Source organism: Erythrolamprus reginae, chromosome 5, assembly GCF_031021105.1.
Source record: "Erythrolamprus reginae isolate rEryReg1 chromosome 5, rEryReg1.hap1, whole genome shotgun sequence".
Lineage (NCBI taxonomy): Eukaryota > Metazoa > Chordata > Lepidosauria > Squamata > Dipsadidae > Erythrolamprus > Erythrolamprus reginae.
The window spans coordinates 19,012,624-19,029,904 of NC_091954.1; the positions used below are offsets into that span (position 1 = coordinate 19,012,624).

Below are 17,281 nucleotides of genomic sequence, written 5' to 3' on the forward strand. Positions count from 1 at the left end.
CCGCGTAAATCACAGTGGCCTGTTAGGTCCCACAGAGTCGGCCTTCTCCAGGTCCTGTCAACTAGACAATGTCGTTTGGCTGAGCCGAGGGGAAGAGCCTTTGCTGTGGGGGGCACAACCCTCTAGAATCAGCTCCCCCCAGGGATTTGTACTGCCCCCACCCTCCTCGCCTTCCGAAAGAGTCTTAAGACTCACCTATGTCACCAGGCCTGCTGCAATTAGACCTTGTCCCCCTGACCAATAAATGTGATGTGTGGTGTGATTGGATTGTTTGACTGAGTAAATACATAGGGTTTTTAGTTGTACTTTTTTAATGTATTAGATTTGTCCTGTACACTTTATTTTTATATTTATTCTGTGAGCCACCCCACATTTTCGAAGAAGGGTGTCATACAAATTTAATAAACAAACAAACAAACAAACAAACAAACAAACAAACAAACAAACAAACAAACAAACAAACAAACAAACAAACAAACTGGGGCATGGTAAAGAGTTAACATATTTCATACCACCCATTATAACAACAGTGAGAATGGTATATGCCCAACAATGGAAAAGCGAAAATATACCTTTAGAAACAGAGATAATAAAGAAAATGTTGGTTAGCGCAGAAATGGATAGGCTGATGTTAGAACTAAAAAATAAAGGAGAGACAGAATATCATTAGACATGTATATGGAATAGATTTTAACAATGATTGGAACTGAGAGGTGGCAGTCGGAACAGGAAACAATTAGGATTTGTAAATCCAAAATGTGATGTGATATATGTAAATATAAATGAGTATATTCGGCAGAATAATTATATATAATTAGTAATGTATTTAACATTTGTTTCATATTTTAGTGTATACAGTAGAAATAACATCAGGAGGGTCGCACTGTGTCCAATATTTTAATATAAAATGAATTTTTTTAAAAATTAAAAAGAAAAAAAAAGTAATTTGCATCAAGTCTTTCCTAAGAATATAAAGCCAGTTTTCCGGTCTTTAAAATTTATTTATTTATTTATTTATTTATTTATTTATTTATTTATTTATTCATTCATTCATTCATTCATTCATTCATTCATTCATTCATTCATTCATTCATTTAGTACGTATTGGTAATATACAGAAATATAACATTGTTGTAATGGATGCTGATAAGAGGGAACATTAGGACAGGGACGGTAGACATGCTGGTGCACTTATGCACGCCCCTTACTGACCTCTTAGGAATCGGGTGAGGTCAACAGTGGACAGTGTTTGGGTGATCTAACTCTTCTCTCTCTTCAGTAAACACTTTTTAATTGTCCTTTTTCTTTCACTACTTTCCCTTTCCAGGGAGCTCTTGTTGGATGGACAAAAGGTTTCAAGGCAACCAATTGCGAAGGGGAGGATGTTGTTGACTTGCTAAGGGAAGCGATAAAACGGAGAAATGTAAGTATCCAGCAACTTTTGAGCTAAATCCCTACCACCAGGGTTGAGCAGAAGTCTGTGTTTATGGCAATTTTCCTACTGATTTGATTTCATTTGGAATTATTAAGATCAATGTAGAAGTCATGAGGTCTTTTGCACTTTGAAAATGATTCAGGAGAATTTGCAGGGAGCCAGAATTTCACTCCAGTTCATTCATTAAAACAGCCCTCCTTTGATCATGAGAGGCAGGCAGGCAGACCAGAAATGGGTTTCTTCCGGTTCGGACTGGTTTGCCCGAACTGGTAGCAAACTGCTGGTGATGTAATGATGATGTCACAGAACTGGTTTGGTCGGTGCCGGTCTGTGAGTGCTGTCATCTTTTGGGGGGAATTTGTTTTTATTTTATTTTTTGGGGGGGGGATTTCCCCCCATTTTTTTTCTTCTGCGTATGCGTCGCCATCTTGTTTTTGACTTTTTTATTTTTTATTTTTTATTTTTTTTTGGCACTGCATGGCACAGCCATTTGGGGCAGGAGGAAGTGAACCAGCAGCAAGGTAAATTAGAACCCGCCCTGAGACACACAGAATTTGCAGGGCAAATACAATCAAGTTTTACTCCTTTTGAATGTGTGCTGTGATACATACCAAAAAGGAATGGGGCTGCTGAAATAGTCGGAGGCAAGTATCGGTAATCACAGACTTTATTCAGTATGTCGGAAAGACGTACGGAGATGAAGAACAGAGGCCATAACAGATGACAGGGTTTATATACTCTCGCTGGCTGAGGTAACAACCAATCGGGTGACAGAGCATTTGCCGCCCTTGCTCCAACGAATAACTAACCAATCACAATAACCGGGGTTCACCCAATAACAACTAGTCTCCGAGCATACTTCCATTAATCTCTGGGCAGGACATAACAGCTGCCATCTTGACTACTTTGATATTGTCCCTGTGAATTATCCTGAACAGGTGCTTCACTGGTATAAGTACTGGTGTGTGCGCACTAACCACACATTATATTATATTTATCTTATATTATTCCCTCATTTTTTTCTTTTAAAAAATAACTTCCTTAATCTGATTGTAGTACATTGTTCTGAAAAAAAAAGTAGTTATGGTTCTAGCCAGATTGAACCAGTATAATTTTAAATGAATAAATAGCTAAGCTTAGGGTGCTGCTGCCACCTGCTGGACATCTGTATATTAAACTCACTTATCAGCTGTTTTGCTTAGCACAGAAATTTTGGGTTCAGTTGTAGTCGTAATTTTGACTACCTGTAGGGTAAAACCATGATTTGAATCGGTTTCTTATCTTCTAGCAACACATAGGTGTAAGAGCAAATTTGACAATAAATTGAATGAAAGATTCACTGCCAATGACTGCTGGGCATTTAAACAAAAATTCTTCCAAACTTTCACCAAACGGGTAATTGAGAATTGGCAATAAAGATACTAAAATATAACAGGTTGCTGAGAACACAGCCAACATAATCAAAAAATATAGATTTCTCCAGATTCTTTCCTTTTATTTCTTTATTTTAATTTTACATTTCTCCAAGTTTACCTGTAAAAATAATAATCTTCTTGGGATTTGGTGTTTCTGTCTTTGTTTTGTTCTTCATAGACTTTCCCGATTACCAATTAGCCACTAATTTAAGCTCCGGAAGACCTTTTAATACCCAAATTCAAAATTTTCTTTCATCTGTCAGTTGGCCAATCACTTACCCAGATCCAACATTCTGCTCAGACACCACTGCTGCACAAAAACTTAGTCCAGTTGTCCCATCTTCTTAGCGGTCATTTTGAAATGGCTGCCCCCCCCTCGCTGTTTGAAGATCTGTTTCTGACCTGTGGAGGAACGTGCTTGTTCTTCTTGGTTGCCCAAGATGCCTCTCCTTCTTCACCATCCCTTCAAGATGGTTCCGATCTAAAGATCACCACCCCAACAGCGGTTCAATGGTCTGGATTTTCACAGAGCTCAACGGAGCCCAGTATTTTTCAGCCAGTCTTGCCATGATGCTTCTGGTTTCTCTATGAAGTTTTTCAAGGGCTGTTTCAGTGTTGTGCACACTTTTGTTTACCAGCTGATAAAGTGAAATAAAATAAAGCAGAAGAATGCAAGGCTGTTGGGGTCTGGATGGGTGTCAACAGACTCAAACTCAACCCTGATAAGACGGAGTGGCTGTGGGTTTTGCCTTCCAAGGACAATTCCATCTGTCCATTCATTACCCTGGGGGGGGAGTTACTGATCCCCTCAGAGAGGGTCCGCAACTTGGGCGTCCTCCTCGATCCATAGCTCACATTAGAGAAACATCTTTCAGCTGTGGCGAGGGGGGCGTTTGCCCAGGTTCGCCTGGTGCACCAGTTGCGGCCCTATCTGGACCGGGAGTCACTGCTCACAGTCACTCATGCCCTCATCACCTCGAGGCTCGACTACTGTAACGCTCTCTACATGGGGCTACCTTTGAAAAGTGTTCAGAAACTTCAGATCGTGCAGAATGCAGCTGCGAGAGCAATCATGGGCTTCCCTAAATATGCCCATGTCACACCAACACTCCGCAGTCTGCATTGGTTGCCGATCAGTTTCCGGTCACAATTCAAAGTGTTGGTTATGACCTATAAAACCCTTCATGGCACCGGGCCAGATTATCTCAGGGACCGCCTTCTGCCGCATGAATCCCAGTGACCAGTTAGGTCCCACAGAGTGGGCCTTCTCCGGGTCCCGTCAACTAAACAATGTCGGTTGGTGGGGCCCAGGGGAAGAGCCTTCTCTGTGGGGGGCCCGGCCCTCTGGAACCAACTCCCCCCAGAGATTAGAATAGCCCCCACCCTCCTTGCCTTTCATAAGCTCCTCAAAACCCACCTCTGCCGTCAGGCATGGGGGAACTAATATAATTCCCCCCCCTAGGCTTCTACAATTTATGCATGGTATGTTTGTATGTATGGTTGGTTTTATAACAAGGGTTTTTAGCTGTTTTTAGTATTGGATTTTTACATTCTGTTTTTGTCAGTGTTGTTAGCTGGCCCGAGTCCACGGAGAGGGGTGGCATACAAATCCAATAAATAAGTAAATAAAATAAATAAAGTATGCAACCAGTGATTTAAATTATTATTCAAATCCGATTATTCTTGGGTGAAACTTTTTTTTTAAAGTACACATAACCCTAATGCATGCTGCACTACAACTCTGGCTGCCCCTCACTCAATTTCTGTTGCAGGAATTTGATTTGGATATTGTAGCGGTGGTAAATGACACGGTTGGGACAATGATGACGTGTGGCTATGAAGATCCATACTGTGAGATTGGACTCATTGCAGGTAAAATGAGAGAAATATACAGCAGGCGATAACCCAGTCTTTTGTATTGTGTTTTAATATTCCTGAGCAGCAGGAAGATATACAGTAGATAATTGAGATAATGCTATTGATAGCCTGCAAATTTCATTGATAGCCTGCAAATAAAAAATGGTACCCAGATGTTGATTTGGCTTGGTGAGGATTGCACTTTTCTTTTTTCTTTCACATATGTAAATTTTAAAATTGATTTAAGTGCTAGGGAATTCTGGGGGCTGAAGTCCCTACATCTTAAAGTAAACAATGTTGAGAAAGACTGTATTAGAGTTTTCTGATCTTGTTGCTGCTATTTTGAGATTGCCTGGATTTTTTCAGCCCATTATGTAGCCTGGCTCTTTCTTTTTACTTCTTTTTCTCCCCAATAAGTTTTATTTATTTTTTGGTTTTTCAACATCTCATGTCATGAGCATTTGCTTTCCGAGTTTCATATATCCATACAATAGTCTTAACTATACAGTATATGAATATTACAATTCATTATCATTTCATTTTTATATATTTCTCATATTTCTTTTTATCTTAGTATCTACCTTTTAGTCTCTCCCCCACCTCTTATTTTATTTCTATTTTAATCCTCTTTTCTTTCTCCTTTTTCCTACTTTTCTCCTTCCTTTCCAACAAAGATGTGGTCTTTCCCAACTTTATAAATTTCTAATATGCATACAAACATTTCTAACTTTAAAATAGTTTACTTCACTTTACTTTTTTCCATTTTCTCTGTTGTTTTCACTCTTCCAGTGTCCTCAATAGTTTCCTCATTTATCTGTTCTGCACTTATTATTCTTTGTATTATATTCTCCAGTTTTATTTCAATGCAGGGTATATCTTCAAGTATTTCTTTCATTCCCATACGCTGTTCATTCATAATGCCTTAAATATCCTGATGTATCCATTCTCTCTCTTTCCACTTGTTATCATTTTTGCCATCCCATCAAAATTCAAAGGAAAAACCCATATGTATGTATTTGTGTGTTAACCACCTCTCTTTCTTTTTTTTAAACAAATAAGATCAAAAGTTCCAAGTGCTGAGCCTTTCTTTCTTTCTTTCTTTCTTTCTTTCTTTCTTTCTTTCTTCCTTCCTTCCTTCCTTCCTTCCTTTCTTTCTTCCTTCCTTTCTTCCTTTCTTCCTTCCTTCTTTCTTTCTTTGTTTCATTCTTTCTTTCTGATTGTGCTTTACATCAGTGTTATTACTTTTTGTTGTTCTGCACTTTCAATTTCATTGTCCAATATGTAGATGAGTATTTAATAATCAATTTAATTTCAATAAGGTAAAGGCAACTTCAGTTCAAATGTCAATATTTTTTCTTTAAAACAAAGTATCTTTCCAAAACTACATCTTCTCTTAAAACTACCTACAAAACTTTTTTCCCCTTAGTTCCCAAATGTTTTCTTCAAGTTTTTAATATGCTTCTCTCGCTGCTAACATTTAGCTTCCAGATTTTTTCGCCCCTGTATTTTTTGGTGGTCACTTTTTTCTTTTAAAAGGCAACAATCCCAGATTGCAAACCACTCACTTTCCCCTCCTGCTCAGTCTTGCTGTTTCTGGTCTTCCTTCGTCTTTGTGGCAGCCATGTTTACTGCCTCTGCATCATGTTGTCGGCTAGGGGCTTTCCAGTTCAGGAGGGGAGATGCAGCTTCCTTCTTCCTTCCTGGTATCCCCCTTTGCTTTGCCCCCTCTCTGGGGGGGTGGCAGCTTAGGTCCTGTTGTGATTCAGCCTGAGGCTGCTCAGGGACCAGCTGTGTCTCTGCTGGCTCCATGCCCGGAGGAGGATGACAGCGCAGAGGAGGGGGCTGAACAGTCGGACGGGGGAGAGGAGAGTCAGGAATGGGATGAAGGAGAACAGCATGAGAGCCCCGGGGGGGGGGGGCTCTCCCCAGCCAGTAGCTTGGAGTCATTAGGTGATGACACACAAGCTGTCATTGACATGAGACAGAGACGTTCAGAGCAACGAAAGGAGCAGTTAAAGAAATATTATCACCATTGAATTAGAAACAGCTGGGTTTGGGTGTGGTCCTCATCAGCAGGGTTTAAAAGGCAGGCAAGGCCTTGAAGCCATGTGGAGTGTTATCAATTGGAGTTGCGGTGACCTGTTTTGATTCTCAGCGTCTCTGATCTTGGCTTGTGGCCTAGCAGTCTGGAAGACTCGTGGGAGGTGTCTGTTTGCTATCTACAGCTTCGTCTTGGTAGCAAGAATCTGGTATTGCTGCATGGACTTTTGCCTTCGTGGATATCTCTGAAGATACAGCATTTTCCTGTTTGTAAGGACATTTTCTGTTACCTGTGTTTTTCTTGAATTTTATAAAACTGCCTTTGCCTTTTACCAGTGTGTCTGGCTTCGCTTTTTGGCTTGGTATTGGCTTCTGGAGTGACCCAGACAGAACAGGTCCAGGGACCTATGGGAGTATTCGGAGCTGGCCACTGAGCTCATGGTCCAGCTTCCGATGCCACCAAAGGAGAAACCAGAAATCTAGCCTGGCTCTTCCTATAGTAACCATTAGAACTGCTACTATTTTGTGTTCTGCAGCTATTGTTTTACCATCTCCTACATTTGAACTTCACTTGGAGAAAAACGTTTTGCCGTTTTAAAGTCTCGCTTTCTTTCTGTCTTTCAGGGACAGGCAGTAACGTGTGCTATATGGAAGAAATGAAACATATAGAAATAATAGAAGGAGATGAAGGCAAAATGTGCATCAACACAGAATGGGGAGGATTTGGTGACAATGGCTGCATTGATAATTTCAGGACGAGATACGATCAAGAGGTGGACTTGGGTTCTCTGAATCCTGGGAAGCAAAAGTAAGGGTACATGTTGTGGGGCTACTCCAAAAATTTCAGCCAAGATGATGGGTTTCCTCTGGAATTCTGTAGCTTCTGCTGTAGAACACACAATGCAAAATATTTGAAATAATCTGTCCTCTCCACCTGAAAGTCTGGAGTTAGGACAGCAATGAGTTTCAAGGTATTGGAAAGGAAGAAGAAAACAGTTTTGTTTTTATTCAAAAACATACTAAAGAAAAAACCCAGGAAGACTAAAAAGGATGTTGTGAGTGTTGGGTAGTTTGGTTACTCTTACTATTATTAGTGTTCTGTCAAGCTCTCTGGTAGAATCCTCCCAAAAATGCACAGATACAATTTCAGACACACACACGTTTGAAAATTCAAAACAATGTTCTCTATACAGAAAATGCAATTAAACAGAGCACTCTTTTGGTATAGCAAAGAGCACTTGTCTCCAAACAAATTGGTAATTTGTACAAGTCCCTTATCAGTTCTGTGATACTTAGCTTGCAGCTGTGAGGCAATTCACAGTCCTTCTTCTTTCACAAAGTGAAACACACTTTGCTCTGGGTTAGTTTCAAAGCGGGGGGAAATCAGCACACAAAGATCAAAGTCAGCAAAGCAGTCATGAAACACAATGATCAGATAATCCTCCACAATGGCCAAAACCACAGGCTGCTATTTATAGCAGCCTCACTAATTACCACAGCCCCACCCAACCACAGGTGGCCTCATTTTCTTTGATGATAATCTCTCAGTTGTTGTTGCCTATGCATCGCGGAGTTCGCGGAGAGGGGCGGCATACAAATCTAAATAATAAATAAATAAATAAATAAATAAATAAAATGCTCTCTGCATGCGTGGCTGTATCATTAACTCTTGTTCTGAATCCAAGGAGGAGCTAGATAATTGATCTCCTTCTGAGCTGTCTGCCACACTCTCCTCCTCCCTGTCACTCATGTCTTCTTGGTCAGAGGAGCCTTCATTAGCAGATTCCACGGGGGGCAAAACAGGCCTGCAGCATGTGGATGTCTCCCCCACATCCACAGTCCTTGGGGCAGGAGCTGGGCCAGAGCTAACCACAACATATTAGTATTAGCAGAGTTCAGCTGGATTAATTTGCAGCGGATTCAGCATGGCAAGAAATCAACCTGTGGCTCAGAATCCCGTTTATTAGCAATGAAGAATCACTCCTTCATAAAGATGAAAAGTACAATCTTTACTTACAATTCTGTTGATTCGTGCATTTACAAATTGCAGGCAGAAAAGCTTATATTCCAGTCCATATTAATAACTTCTGGATGCTTTCATGTATGAGGATGGCTTTGGATTTCATCTCACACATGTGTCCTCAGCCGAGAACAATGGAGCACAGGGAAAGTAGAAAGAGGTGGAAAGAAGGGTCAGCAGGGCCAAAAAGGAGGGGTCATCTACTCTGCAGTCATTTATATAGCCTGCAGAGTACCTGCCCCTTTTGGTCATCAAAAGGTGACACATTGGTCAGTTAATTGCGACCTGACCATAGAAATGTATTTATAAGACAGTGCAAGCATGTGGTAGAGTGGTGAAACCCAACAGTGAGTTAGTATCATGGTGGGATTCAGCCGGTTCACATTGGTTCGGGTGAAACGGTTCTTAAATTACCCAACCCACCTCCTACTATCAAAGTGGATCCTGGGTGCTGTGCTGCAAGAGAAGAAACTGAGAAAAGGGCAACTGAGTGGCTGGCGTAAGGGAAACGTAGCAATAGGTAAGATTATATCGCCTTGACCAATTATTTGTTTGGGAAGAGTCCTTTGTTGTTCTGAAATGTTATCAATTCTGGAGAAAACAAGATTATGGAAACTTATTATGCCTGCCCATTTATGCATAGCAACAACGAATAACGAACAACTTGCTTGTTGTTCAAATCCAAATGGTTTTTTTTTCTCTTTGGTGTTTAATAGATATGAGAAAATGACCAGTGGGATGTATTTGGGTGAAATAGTGAGACAGATCTTGATAGACCTGACCAAGAGAGGACTTTTGTTCAGAGGCCAAATTTCAGAATCACTGAGAAGAAGAGGAATATTTGAAACAAAATACTTGTCTCAGATTGAAAGGTATGATTTGCGTTGTGCAAACAACATTTTATCTCCTATCTTCTAGTTCTCAACCTCATTTGAGAGAAGAAATAGTTGAATGGGATTAGTGATTTTTAAATGTTTTTCTTATATAAGAGGCAAAAGATTCAGTTTTGAGAGCCAATTTGGTCTCCTCAGGCACGAAGAATCAAGATCACATGTTAAGCTCCAGTTAAACTGAATTCTTGTTCATATCTATATACAAGAATCTAAACTCACTGTCAGCACTAAATTGGCAGTAGATAAGTGTTAATGGAATTCAGGAGTGGTTGTACTTGGACCTCATGTGGGAATGTAACAACTCCAGGCTGATACCTGTCTTGATTCCACCGCAGGCTTTGCTTGTCCTTTTCCTATAGGTCTATTGGTTTCCTACAGGTCTACTGTTTGAGTTGGAACAGGAAAATATGAGTTCTAGTCTTAGCTGTAGGAAGAATACAAAGCTAACTCTTTCCACCGATATTCCCTTCAAAATTGCATTGACTGTCCAGGTTTCTGAGGAATACATGAGCATTTCCATGAAGCTTTCTTTGATCTCTCTCTATCTCTCCTTCTCTCTAATCCATCTACCATCTAACATCTATCACCTATTAGCTCTCTCTCTCTCTCTCTCTCTCTCTCTCTCTGTGTCTCTCTCTCCTACAAAGGAATTTAAATCTGTAGCCCTTCAGATTTTGCTAATTTCCAGTTCCTGGTCATCTTCATCATCAGCCATATGTTCTATGATTCTTGGGAGCCCAGTTCAGAATTATCTGGAAAAGGAGATGTTTTCTTCTGCTGGTGATGGGAATGTCATCACCAATAAAATGTCTTAACAGTTCAAAGATTATTTTGGGGTGTATTTCAAGGTGTTGTGACATTAAGAGTAGCATGTAGTATTCAGACAAAGTTCATTATTAAGTCATGGAGAACATCTCTCTATGCGATTGCTGGGTGTCAAAAATTATGGTGGCACATGATTAAAATTCTAAATCCTGTTTAAAAAGGAATCATAGTCATAGGTGGGAAGAATATAGTGCCAAGGAACCAACCTATCAATGAAATACTTCTTTAAAAAACAGGAATGCAGCTTTCCAGTACTTTCTAAGAAGTACTATTCAGTAATCAAAAGTGTCTGTTCCATTTTGGCTGAGACAGCGATCGCCTCGCCCTGCTTCAAGTGAGAAAAATCTTGCAACAACTCGGGCTGGATGGGACTTGTGATGACAGCATCATTGTAAAAGAAGTGTGTGGCTGCATTTCCAAAAGAGCTGCCCAGCTCTGCGGAGCTGGATTGGCTGCTGTTGTTGAGAAGATACGTGACAACAGGGAACTTGAGCACCTCAAAACTACCATTGGAGTGGACGGTACCTTGTACAAGTTACACCCACAGTGAGTATTTAAGCTTCTCTGATGAATGGATTTTTTTTTTGAGGGTAGCAAAGGATAGCGCAAGGATTTAAAACATCAAACTGTTACGCTTAATATTTCCTTAGCAGTTTAGGAAATCAGAAATAAATTTGCCTGTGAGCCACTGCTCATTATAGTCTTAACAATTGGGCAGCACAAACCAAAACAAACAGATCATTACTTTAATCAAAGCAATCTCTTTCTCTGAAATTTACTATAGCTTGGCAGGCAGCCTGGATGTCATTAGCCAACATTGCCAGTTTGTAATTCATAATCTAAACAAGAATTTCAGAGAGAGAGAGAGAGAGAGTGGAACAAAATGAAGTTTTCTTCCACACTGAAGCATCATGTGCCTTAGCTTTAAATAGTCTAAGGGCACGGCAATTTGTTTTATAAATCTATTCATGAGGAGACCTCCTCTTGCTTAGCCACTCCTGCCTTCTAGCAACCCTGCATACCCTAGCATCAAGAAGAGGCTCCACCTCTTCTTCTGAGTCACACATTTGTACCTCAAGAAGTGCAGAATGCCCTGGTTGGCTTTCAGTCTCTGTCACTAAATCCTCTCTGACCTCCTCACTATTGGACTTGGGTGCCAAGTGCACGGGCCTATGGTACTGCGCCACAACTGTCTCTCAATCCTCGGATACCATGACCAGCTGCACAGGACATGGATGGGCCACCACACAGTCATCCACTTTCCAAATTGTTTTCCCCCTTCCAGTTCAGATTATTGCGCAGTTTCAATACATAAATCAATCTTTCTCTTAAAGAGAATTTCCAAATCACTTGTGATGTACTTTTTTATGAATGGAAAATTTCATAAATGTGTCCTCCATCAGAACCATAAAATGAAAGCCTTCTGTTAGGCCAAAGGTAGTGTAAGAATTCTTCTACGTTAAAGAAATGCAATATCACTTCCATTGTTAGAAGACTAACATGAATATTTTATAAGTGTTCTGCTTCACTAATGCACCTGAAAATAGTCTTAAGAAATTTTCTAGCACCACTTAATCAGCTGAATCATTTATTTATCAAGCTTACTATTTTTTTGAAGTTTTCAATATCCATTGTGTAAGCTATTATATAGTATTATGTGAATTATATTCCAATAATCTGCTTAAAGTTTACAAATGCAAAGATAGAAAAACTAATAGAAATTAAATAAAATATAAAAATTAAGGAAAAAGAAAAGGGAAAAGAAATAAAAAAAATGGAAGAGAAAAATAAGAAATGCTCCAGACAAGTACAGTGGTACCTCATGATATGAACCCCTCGTCTTACGAACAACCCGAGTTACGAACCCGGGGTTCAGAAATTTTTTGCCTCTTTTTACGGACCTTTTTCTTCTTACGAACCCGCCGCCGCCACCACCGAGAAGCCCCACCGCCCGGCTGTCGCTTTTTGAAATAGCCGGGGGCCTTCTCAGCGTCCTCCTGAATCCGAACGCCAAACCCGAACTTCCGGGTTCGGTGTTCGGGAGGCCAACGAGAAGCCCCCCGGCTGTTTTAAAAGGTGACAGCCGGGCGGCGGGGCTTCTCGGCGGACTCCCGAATCCCGAACCCGGAGGTTCGGCAAAGGTTCAGGTTCGGGAGGCCATTGAAAAGCACCGCCACCTGGCTGTCGTCTTTTAAAACAGCCGGGGGCCTTCTCAGCGTCCTCCTGAACCCGAACGCCAAACCTGAACTTCCGGGTTCGGTGTTCGGGAGGCCTCCGAGAAGCCCCCCGGCTGTTTTAAAAGGTGACAGCCGGGCGGTGGGGCTTCTCAGCGGCCTCCTGAACCCAAACTTTTGCCGAACTTCTGGGTTCGGGGTTCGGGAGGCCACCGAGAAGCCCCGCCGCCTGGCTGTCACCTTTTGAAACAGCCAGGGGGCTTCTCGGGGGCCTCCTGAATGCCGAACCCGGAAGTTCAGGTTTGGCGTTTGGCGTTCGGGAGGCCGCCGAGAAGCCCCCCAGTTGTTTCAAAACGTGACAGCCGGGCGGCGGCGGTTTTTTGCATTTTTTTTCTCCGTTGCACAGATTAATTGATTTTACATTGTTTCCTATGGGAAACAATGTTTTGTCTTACGAACTTTTCGTCTTACGAACCTCCCTCGGGAACCAATTAAGTTCGTAAGACGAGGTATTACTGTATTTCAGTTAAGAAATTAGGCAAAGGAATGTTTCCTGTTCCCTGATAAAATGGAAATGCAGAAGAAAGCCCTTACTTTGTGCTACTCACCATACATACCCAAACTTAATACAATTACAAACTACACACCACTCTTGCTTCTGCTTTGGAAAATCATAAGACTATAGAAAAGAATATAAAGGCCCTTTAAATATGTATTATTTGCTTCCATATTCGGTTATTCAAATTCTGTACACTTTGCGTTCCCCTCTCTCCAGTCTTTGCAATGTAAATCATTTCTCAGGTTTTGCAGTTTGGTTATGCAAGGCATCATATACGTCAAAATTTGTTTGTGCTTCTTCTTTTTCTATTTAGCTTTTCTAGGATTTTGCAAGGAACAGTGAAGGAGCTGGCACCACAGTGTGATGTAACGTTTATACTGTCCGAAGACGGAAGTGGGAAAGGAGCAGCCTTAATTACAGCCGTGGCTAAACGGATGCACCAAGTTGCTGAAAAATTAAATTGATCTCCCAGACCTGCATGGGCAAGAAAGATCAACTGTCAAAATTCCTACAAACACAGTTGTGGCACCGATCAAGCCGAAAGGGTCTATTTTTGCAGCTGATGGTCAGAAAGAAAACAGGATACAGGCCGCCGTGTCAAAACTGAAGGAGATTTTGCCTTATCTTGGTCCTAGGTTGCCTGGTATACAGCACTGTACTTCATATTTCTTCCTTGTGCCGAACACAATTCAAAATACAGTGATACCTTGTCTTACAAACTTAATTAGTTCCGGGACGAGGTTCTTAAGGTGAAAAGTTTGTAAGACGAAACAATGTTTCCCATAGGAATCAATGGAAAAGCGATTAATGCGTGCAAGCCCAAAATTCACCCCTTTTGCCAGCCAAAGTGCCTGTTTTTGCAATGCTGGGATTCCCCTGAAATTGCAGCATCGCAAACACAACAAAGTCCTCGAAACCCCACCTACGGACCTCTGTGTTTTTGCAATGCTGCGATTTCACTAAAGCTCCCCTCGCTGGGAAACCCCACCTCCGGACTTCTGTTGCTAGCGAAGCGCCTGTTTTTCCGCTGCTGGATTTTCCGCTGCAGCATCGCAAAAACACGGAAGTCCAGAGGTGGGGTTTCCCATGGAGGGGAGCTTCAGGGGAATCCCAGCAGCGCAAAAATGGGCACTTCACTGGCAATGGAAGTCCGGAGGCGGGGGCATCCCAGCAGCGGTGGTGGGTTTGTAAGGTGAAAATAATTTGTAAGAAGAGGCAAAAAAATCATAAACCCTGAGTTTGTATCTTGAAAAGTTTGTATGATGAGGCGTTTGTAAGACGAGGTATCACTGTATTAAATGGCCCAGTTCTATAGGTTTGTTTTAAAGAAATCAGTCTCTTTTGAGTGTATGTATACAATCCCTACTCTAATTTAGTAATTATCTGTTAATGTTAAAATATCCTTTGTATTGCATAAATATTTATTGGAGAGGAGGTATAATATACCATAGCTATACTGTATATACCCTCCATACTAACCTACCCAGGCTTCATGCTATGGGGAATCCAGAGCATGATACCATGGTCTTTCGAGACAGAAGGATGCCAATGTATACTGTATATTAGGAGCTGGTGCTGTTTATCTGCTGCAGTATTTCTTTCCCACAGAATATGAAGGTTGGAATGTACCTCAGAGATCACCTAATCCAGTGATGGTGAACCTATGGCACGGTGCCACAGGTGGCACGCGGAGCCATATCTGCTGGCACACGAGCCGTTGCTCTAGCTCAGCTCCAACATGTATGTGTGTGCCGGCCAACTGATTTTTGGCTCACACAGAGGCTCTGGGAGGGCGTTTTTGGCTTCCGGAGAGTCTCTGGGGAGAATGGGTGTTCTGCCAGCGTATGCCAACCACCCGTAATTACAGGGTAATTAGTCCAAGCAGACACACACACATGATTGAATGCAAAAAAATGTTCTTTATCAACAGAAGAGAAGAAAAAACTCCCTTTTAAACTTCAAAGGGATTTCTTGTACAAATAATGCACAGTTTAAATGCAAACCAGTTTCTAACCCAGTAACTGGGAAATTGAGTCCACTAATGTTCTCCAAACAGTGGTAAACACTCACAATGAAGTATAATCCAGAGTCCAGGAATTCCACACGCAGTCTTGAATACAAACAGGAAACAACAATCCACGGTCTTGACGAAACTACGATCAGATGATCCTCACAACGGCCAAACCAGCACGCTGCTATTTTTATCAGCAGCTCTAATTACTGGAGCCCCACCCAAACACAGGTGGCCTCTCTTATCTCCTGTAATATTTCTTAAGTTGTTCTCTCCTATGCATAACTCTACGCATGGGTGGGTCAGTCATACATTCCTCCTCTGAATCCAAAGAAGATAAGGAAGATAAGGAAGATTGATCTCCTCCTGGGCTGTCAGCCAAACCCCACTCTTCCATCACACCCACACTTCCTTGGTCAGAGGATACTTTGCTGGCAGACTCTATCGGGAGCAAAACAGGCCTGTGGCATGTGGATGTTTCCCCCATCTCCACCTCCACATTCCTTGGGGCAGGAGCTGGGCCAGAACTAACCACAACTATGGGGGAGAGCGTTTTTACCCTCCCTGGCTCCAGGGAAGCCTTTAGAGCCTGGGAGGGGGCAAAACATGAGTCTACTGGGCCCACCAGGTTGAGAAACAGGCCGTTTCTGGCCTCCAGAGGGCCTCCTGGGAGGCAGGTGAAGTTGTTTTCGCCCTCCCCAGGCATTGAATTATGAACGTGGGCACTCGAACATGCGCGAAAGTGCACACTCACACTCTTTTGGCACCCGAGGGAAAAAACGTTCACCATCACTGACCTGGTCAATCTCACTACCCAGTGGAGGAAGCCACCATTACAGCATATCCAACCGATACCCACCCAAGCAAGCGAAAAGGTTAATGTATAAAATGTAATAAATTAACACTTTCCCCCATAAAGGTTGTCTTTTGGGTAACTTTTAAAGTTTTCTTGCATTTTATTTGATGCTCCTTTGCAAAAAACGAAGCCCATTCGATTTCAATGCAGGTTTGATAAGGCTGAGAGAGCAGAAAAAGAAATTCCTGGTGCATTTTCTCGAAAAAGCAATGCCCGCTGGGGACAACATTTGTGGATGCATGCTATCAAGTTTGAACAGCTATATTTCTATGGACATTCAAGTATCTTAAATTTTGGTTTTCGTGACATGTACTTACTTAATAACAGTAGCAACTCACAAAAATTAGAATGCTACAGCACCTGGAGGCATAGTTCCCTCTAAGCTGAGCAGTGAGCAATTGCTCACTTAAAAATCATCATCAACTCAGAGTTTTCCAAACCTGCCCAGAAGCTGAGAGGGAAAGAGTGAGAGGGAAGGAGAGAGAGAGGAAGAGAGGAAGAGAGAGAAACAGAAAAAAGAGAGGAAGGAAAAGAAAAAGAAAAAGAATGGGAGTAAGGAAGAGAGTAAGGAAGAGAGAAAGAAAATCAAAATCTAGTTTGAAACTAGCTCAACTATTTAAGTGGCATTTTGATATTGAGAGAGTTGCCCTATTATGAGCTCACTGTTATAGACACACAGTACAGTATTTTATTTTGAAATTCTCTGAGGCAAAACAGGGTGGGTTTTTTATTTGTTTGTTTGTTTGTTTATTTATTTATTTATTCATTTACTCATGTACTCATTCATTCATTCATTCATTCATTCATTCATTCATTTATTTATGTGCCGCCCAGTCCCAAAGGGATTGCCCCTTAGACACTATACTTTCCCGCCCACCCCCCCCCAAAAAAAAAATTAGAGGGAACACTGCCTGGAGGTTGTTTTTTTCCCAAGGGTTCATTTTAATGCTTCAATTCCATATCCAGCTTCTTAATCTGTCCTTCCCTAAACTCAAAATTGGTTGATACTGCACTCAGAAAAATTATAATGTGTTCTGTCGGGTTCTCTGGTAGAATCCTCCCAAAACTTCACAGGTACAAATTTCACACACACACACGTTTGAAAATTCAAAACAATCTTCTTTATAATGAAAATTCACTTAAACCAAGCCCTCTTTTGGTATAGCAAAGAGCACTCGTCTCCAAACAAACTGGTA

The 17,281-nt window shown here is 41.5% G+C and overlaps 1 protein-coding gene across 1 annotated transcript in view; it reads left to right on the forward strand.

Annotated features, from left to right (window-relative positions):
- The window catches only part of LOC139167578 (hexokinase HKDC1-like), a 66,154-nt gene extending 50,007 nt beyond the window's left edge, over positions 1 to 16,147 (forward strand). Inside the window, exons 13-18 of the mRNA XM_070752188.1 lie at positions 1,328 to 1,423; positions 4,623 to 4,722; positions 7,372 to 7,555; positions 9,484 to 9,639; positions 10,798 to 11,031; positions 13,532 to 16,147. Of these exons, the coding sequence (XP_070608289.1) occupies positions 1,328 to 1,423; positions 4,623 to 4,722; positions 7,372 to 7,555; positions 9,484 to 9,639; positions 10,798 to 11,031; positions 13,532 to 13,682 (921 nt within the window). The 3' untranslated portion in view covers positions 13,683 to 16,147. The remainder of the gene's footprint in view (positions 1 to 1,327; positions 1,424 to 4,622; positions 4,723 to 7,371; positions 7,556 to 9,483; positions 9,640 to 10,797; positions 11,032 to 13,531) is intronic.
- Positions 16,148 to 17,281: the final 1,134 nt, after the last annotated feature.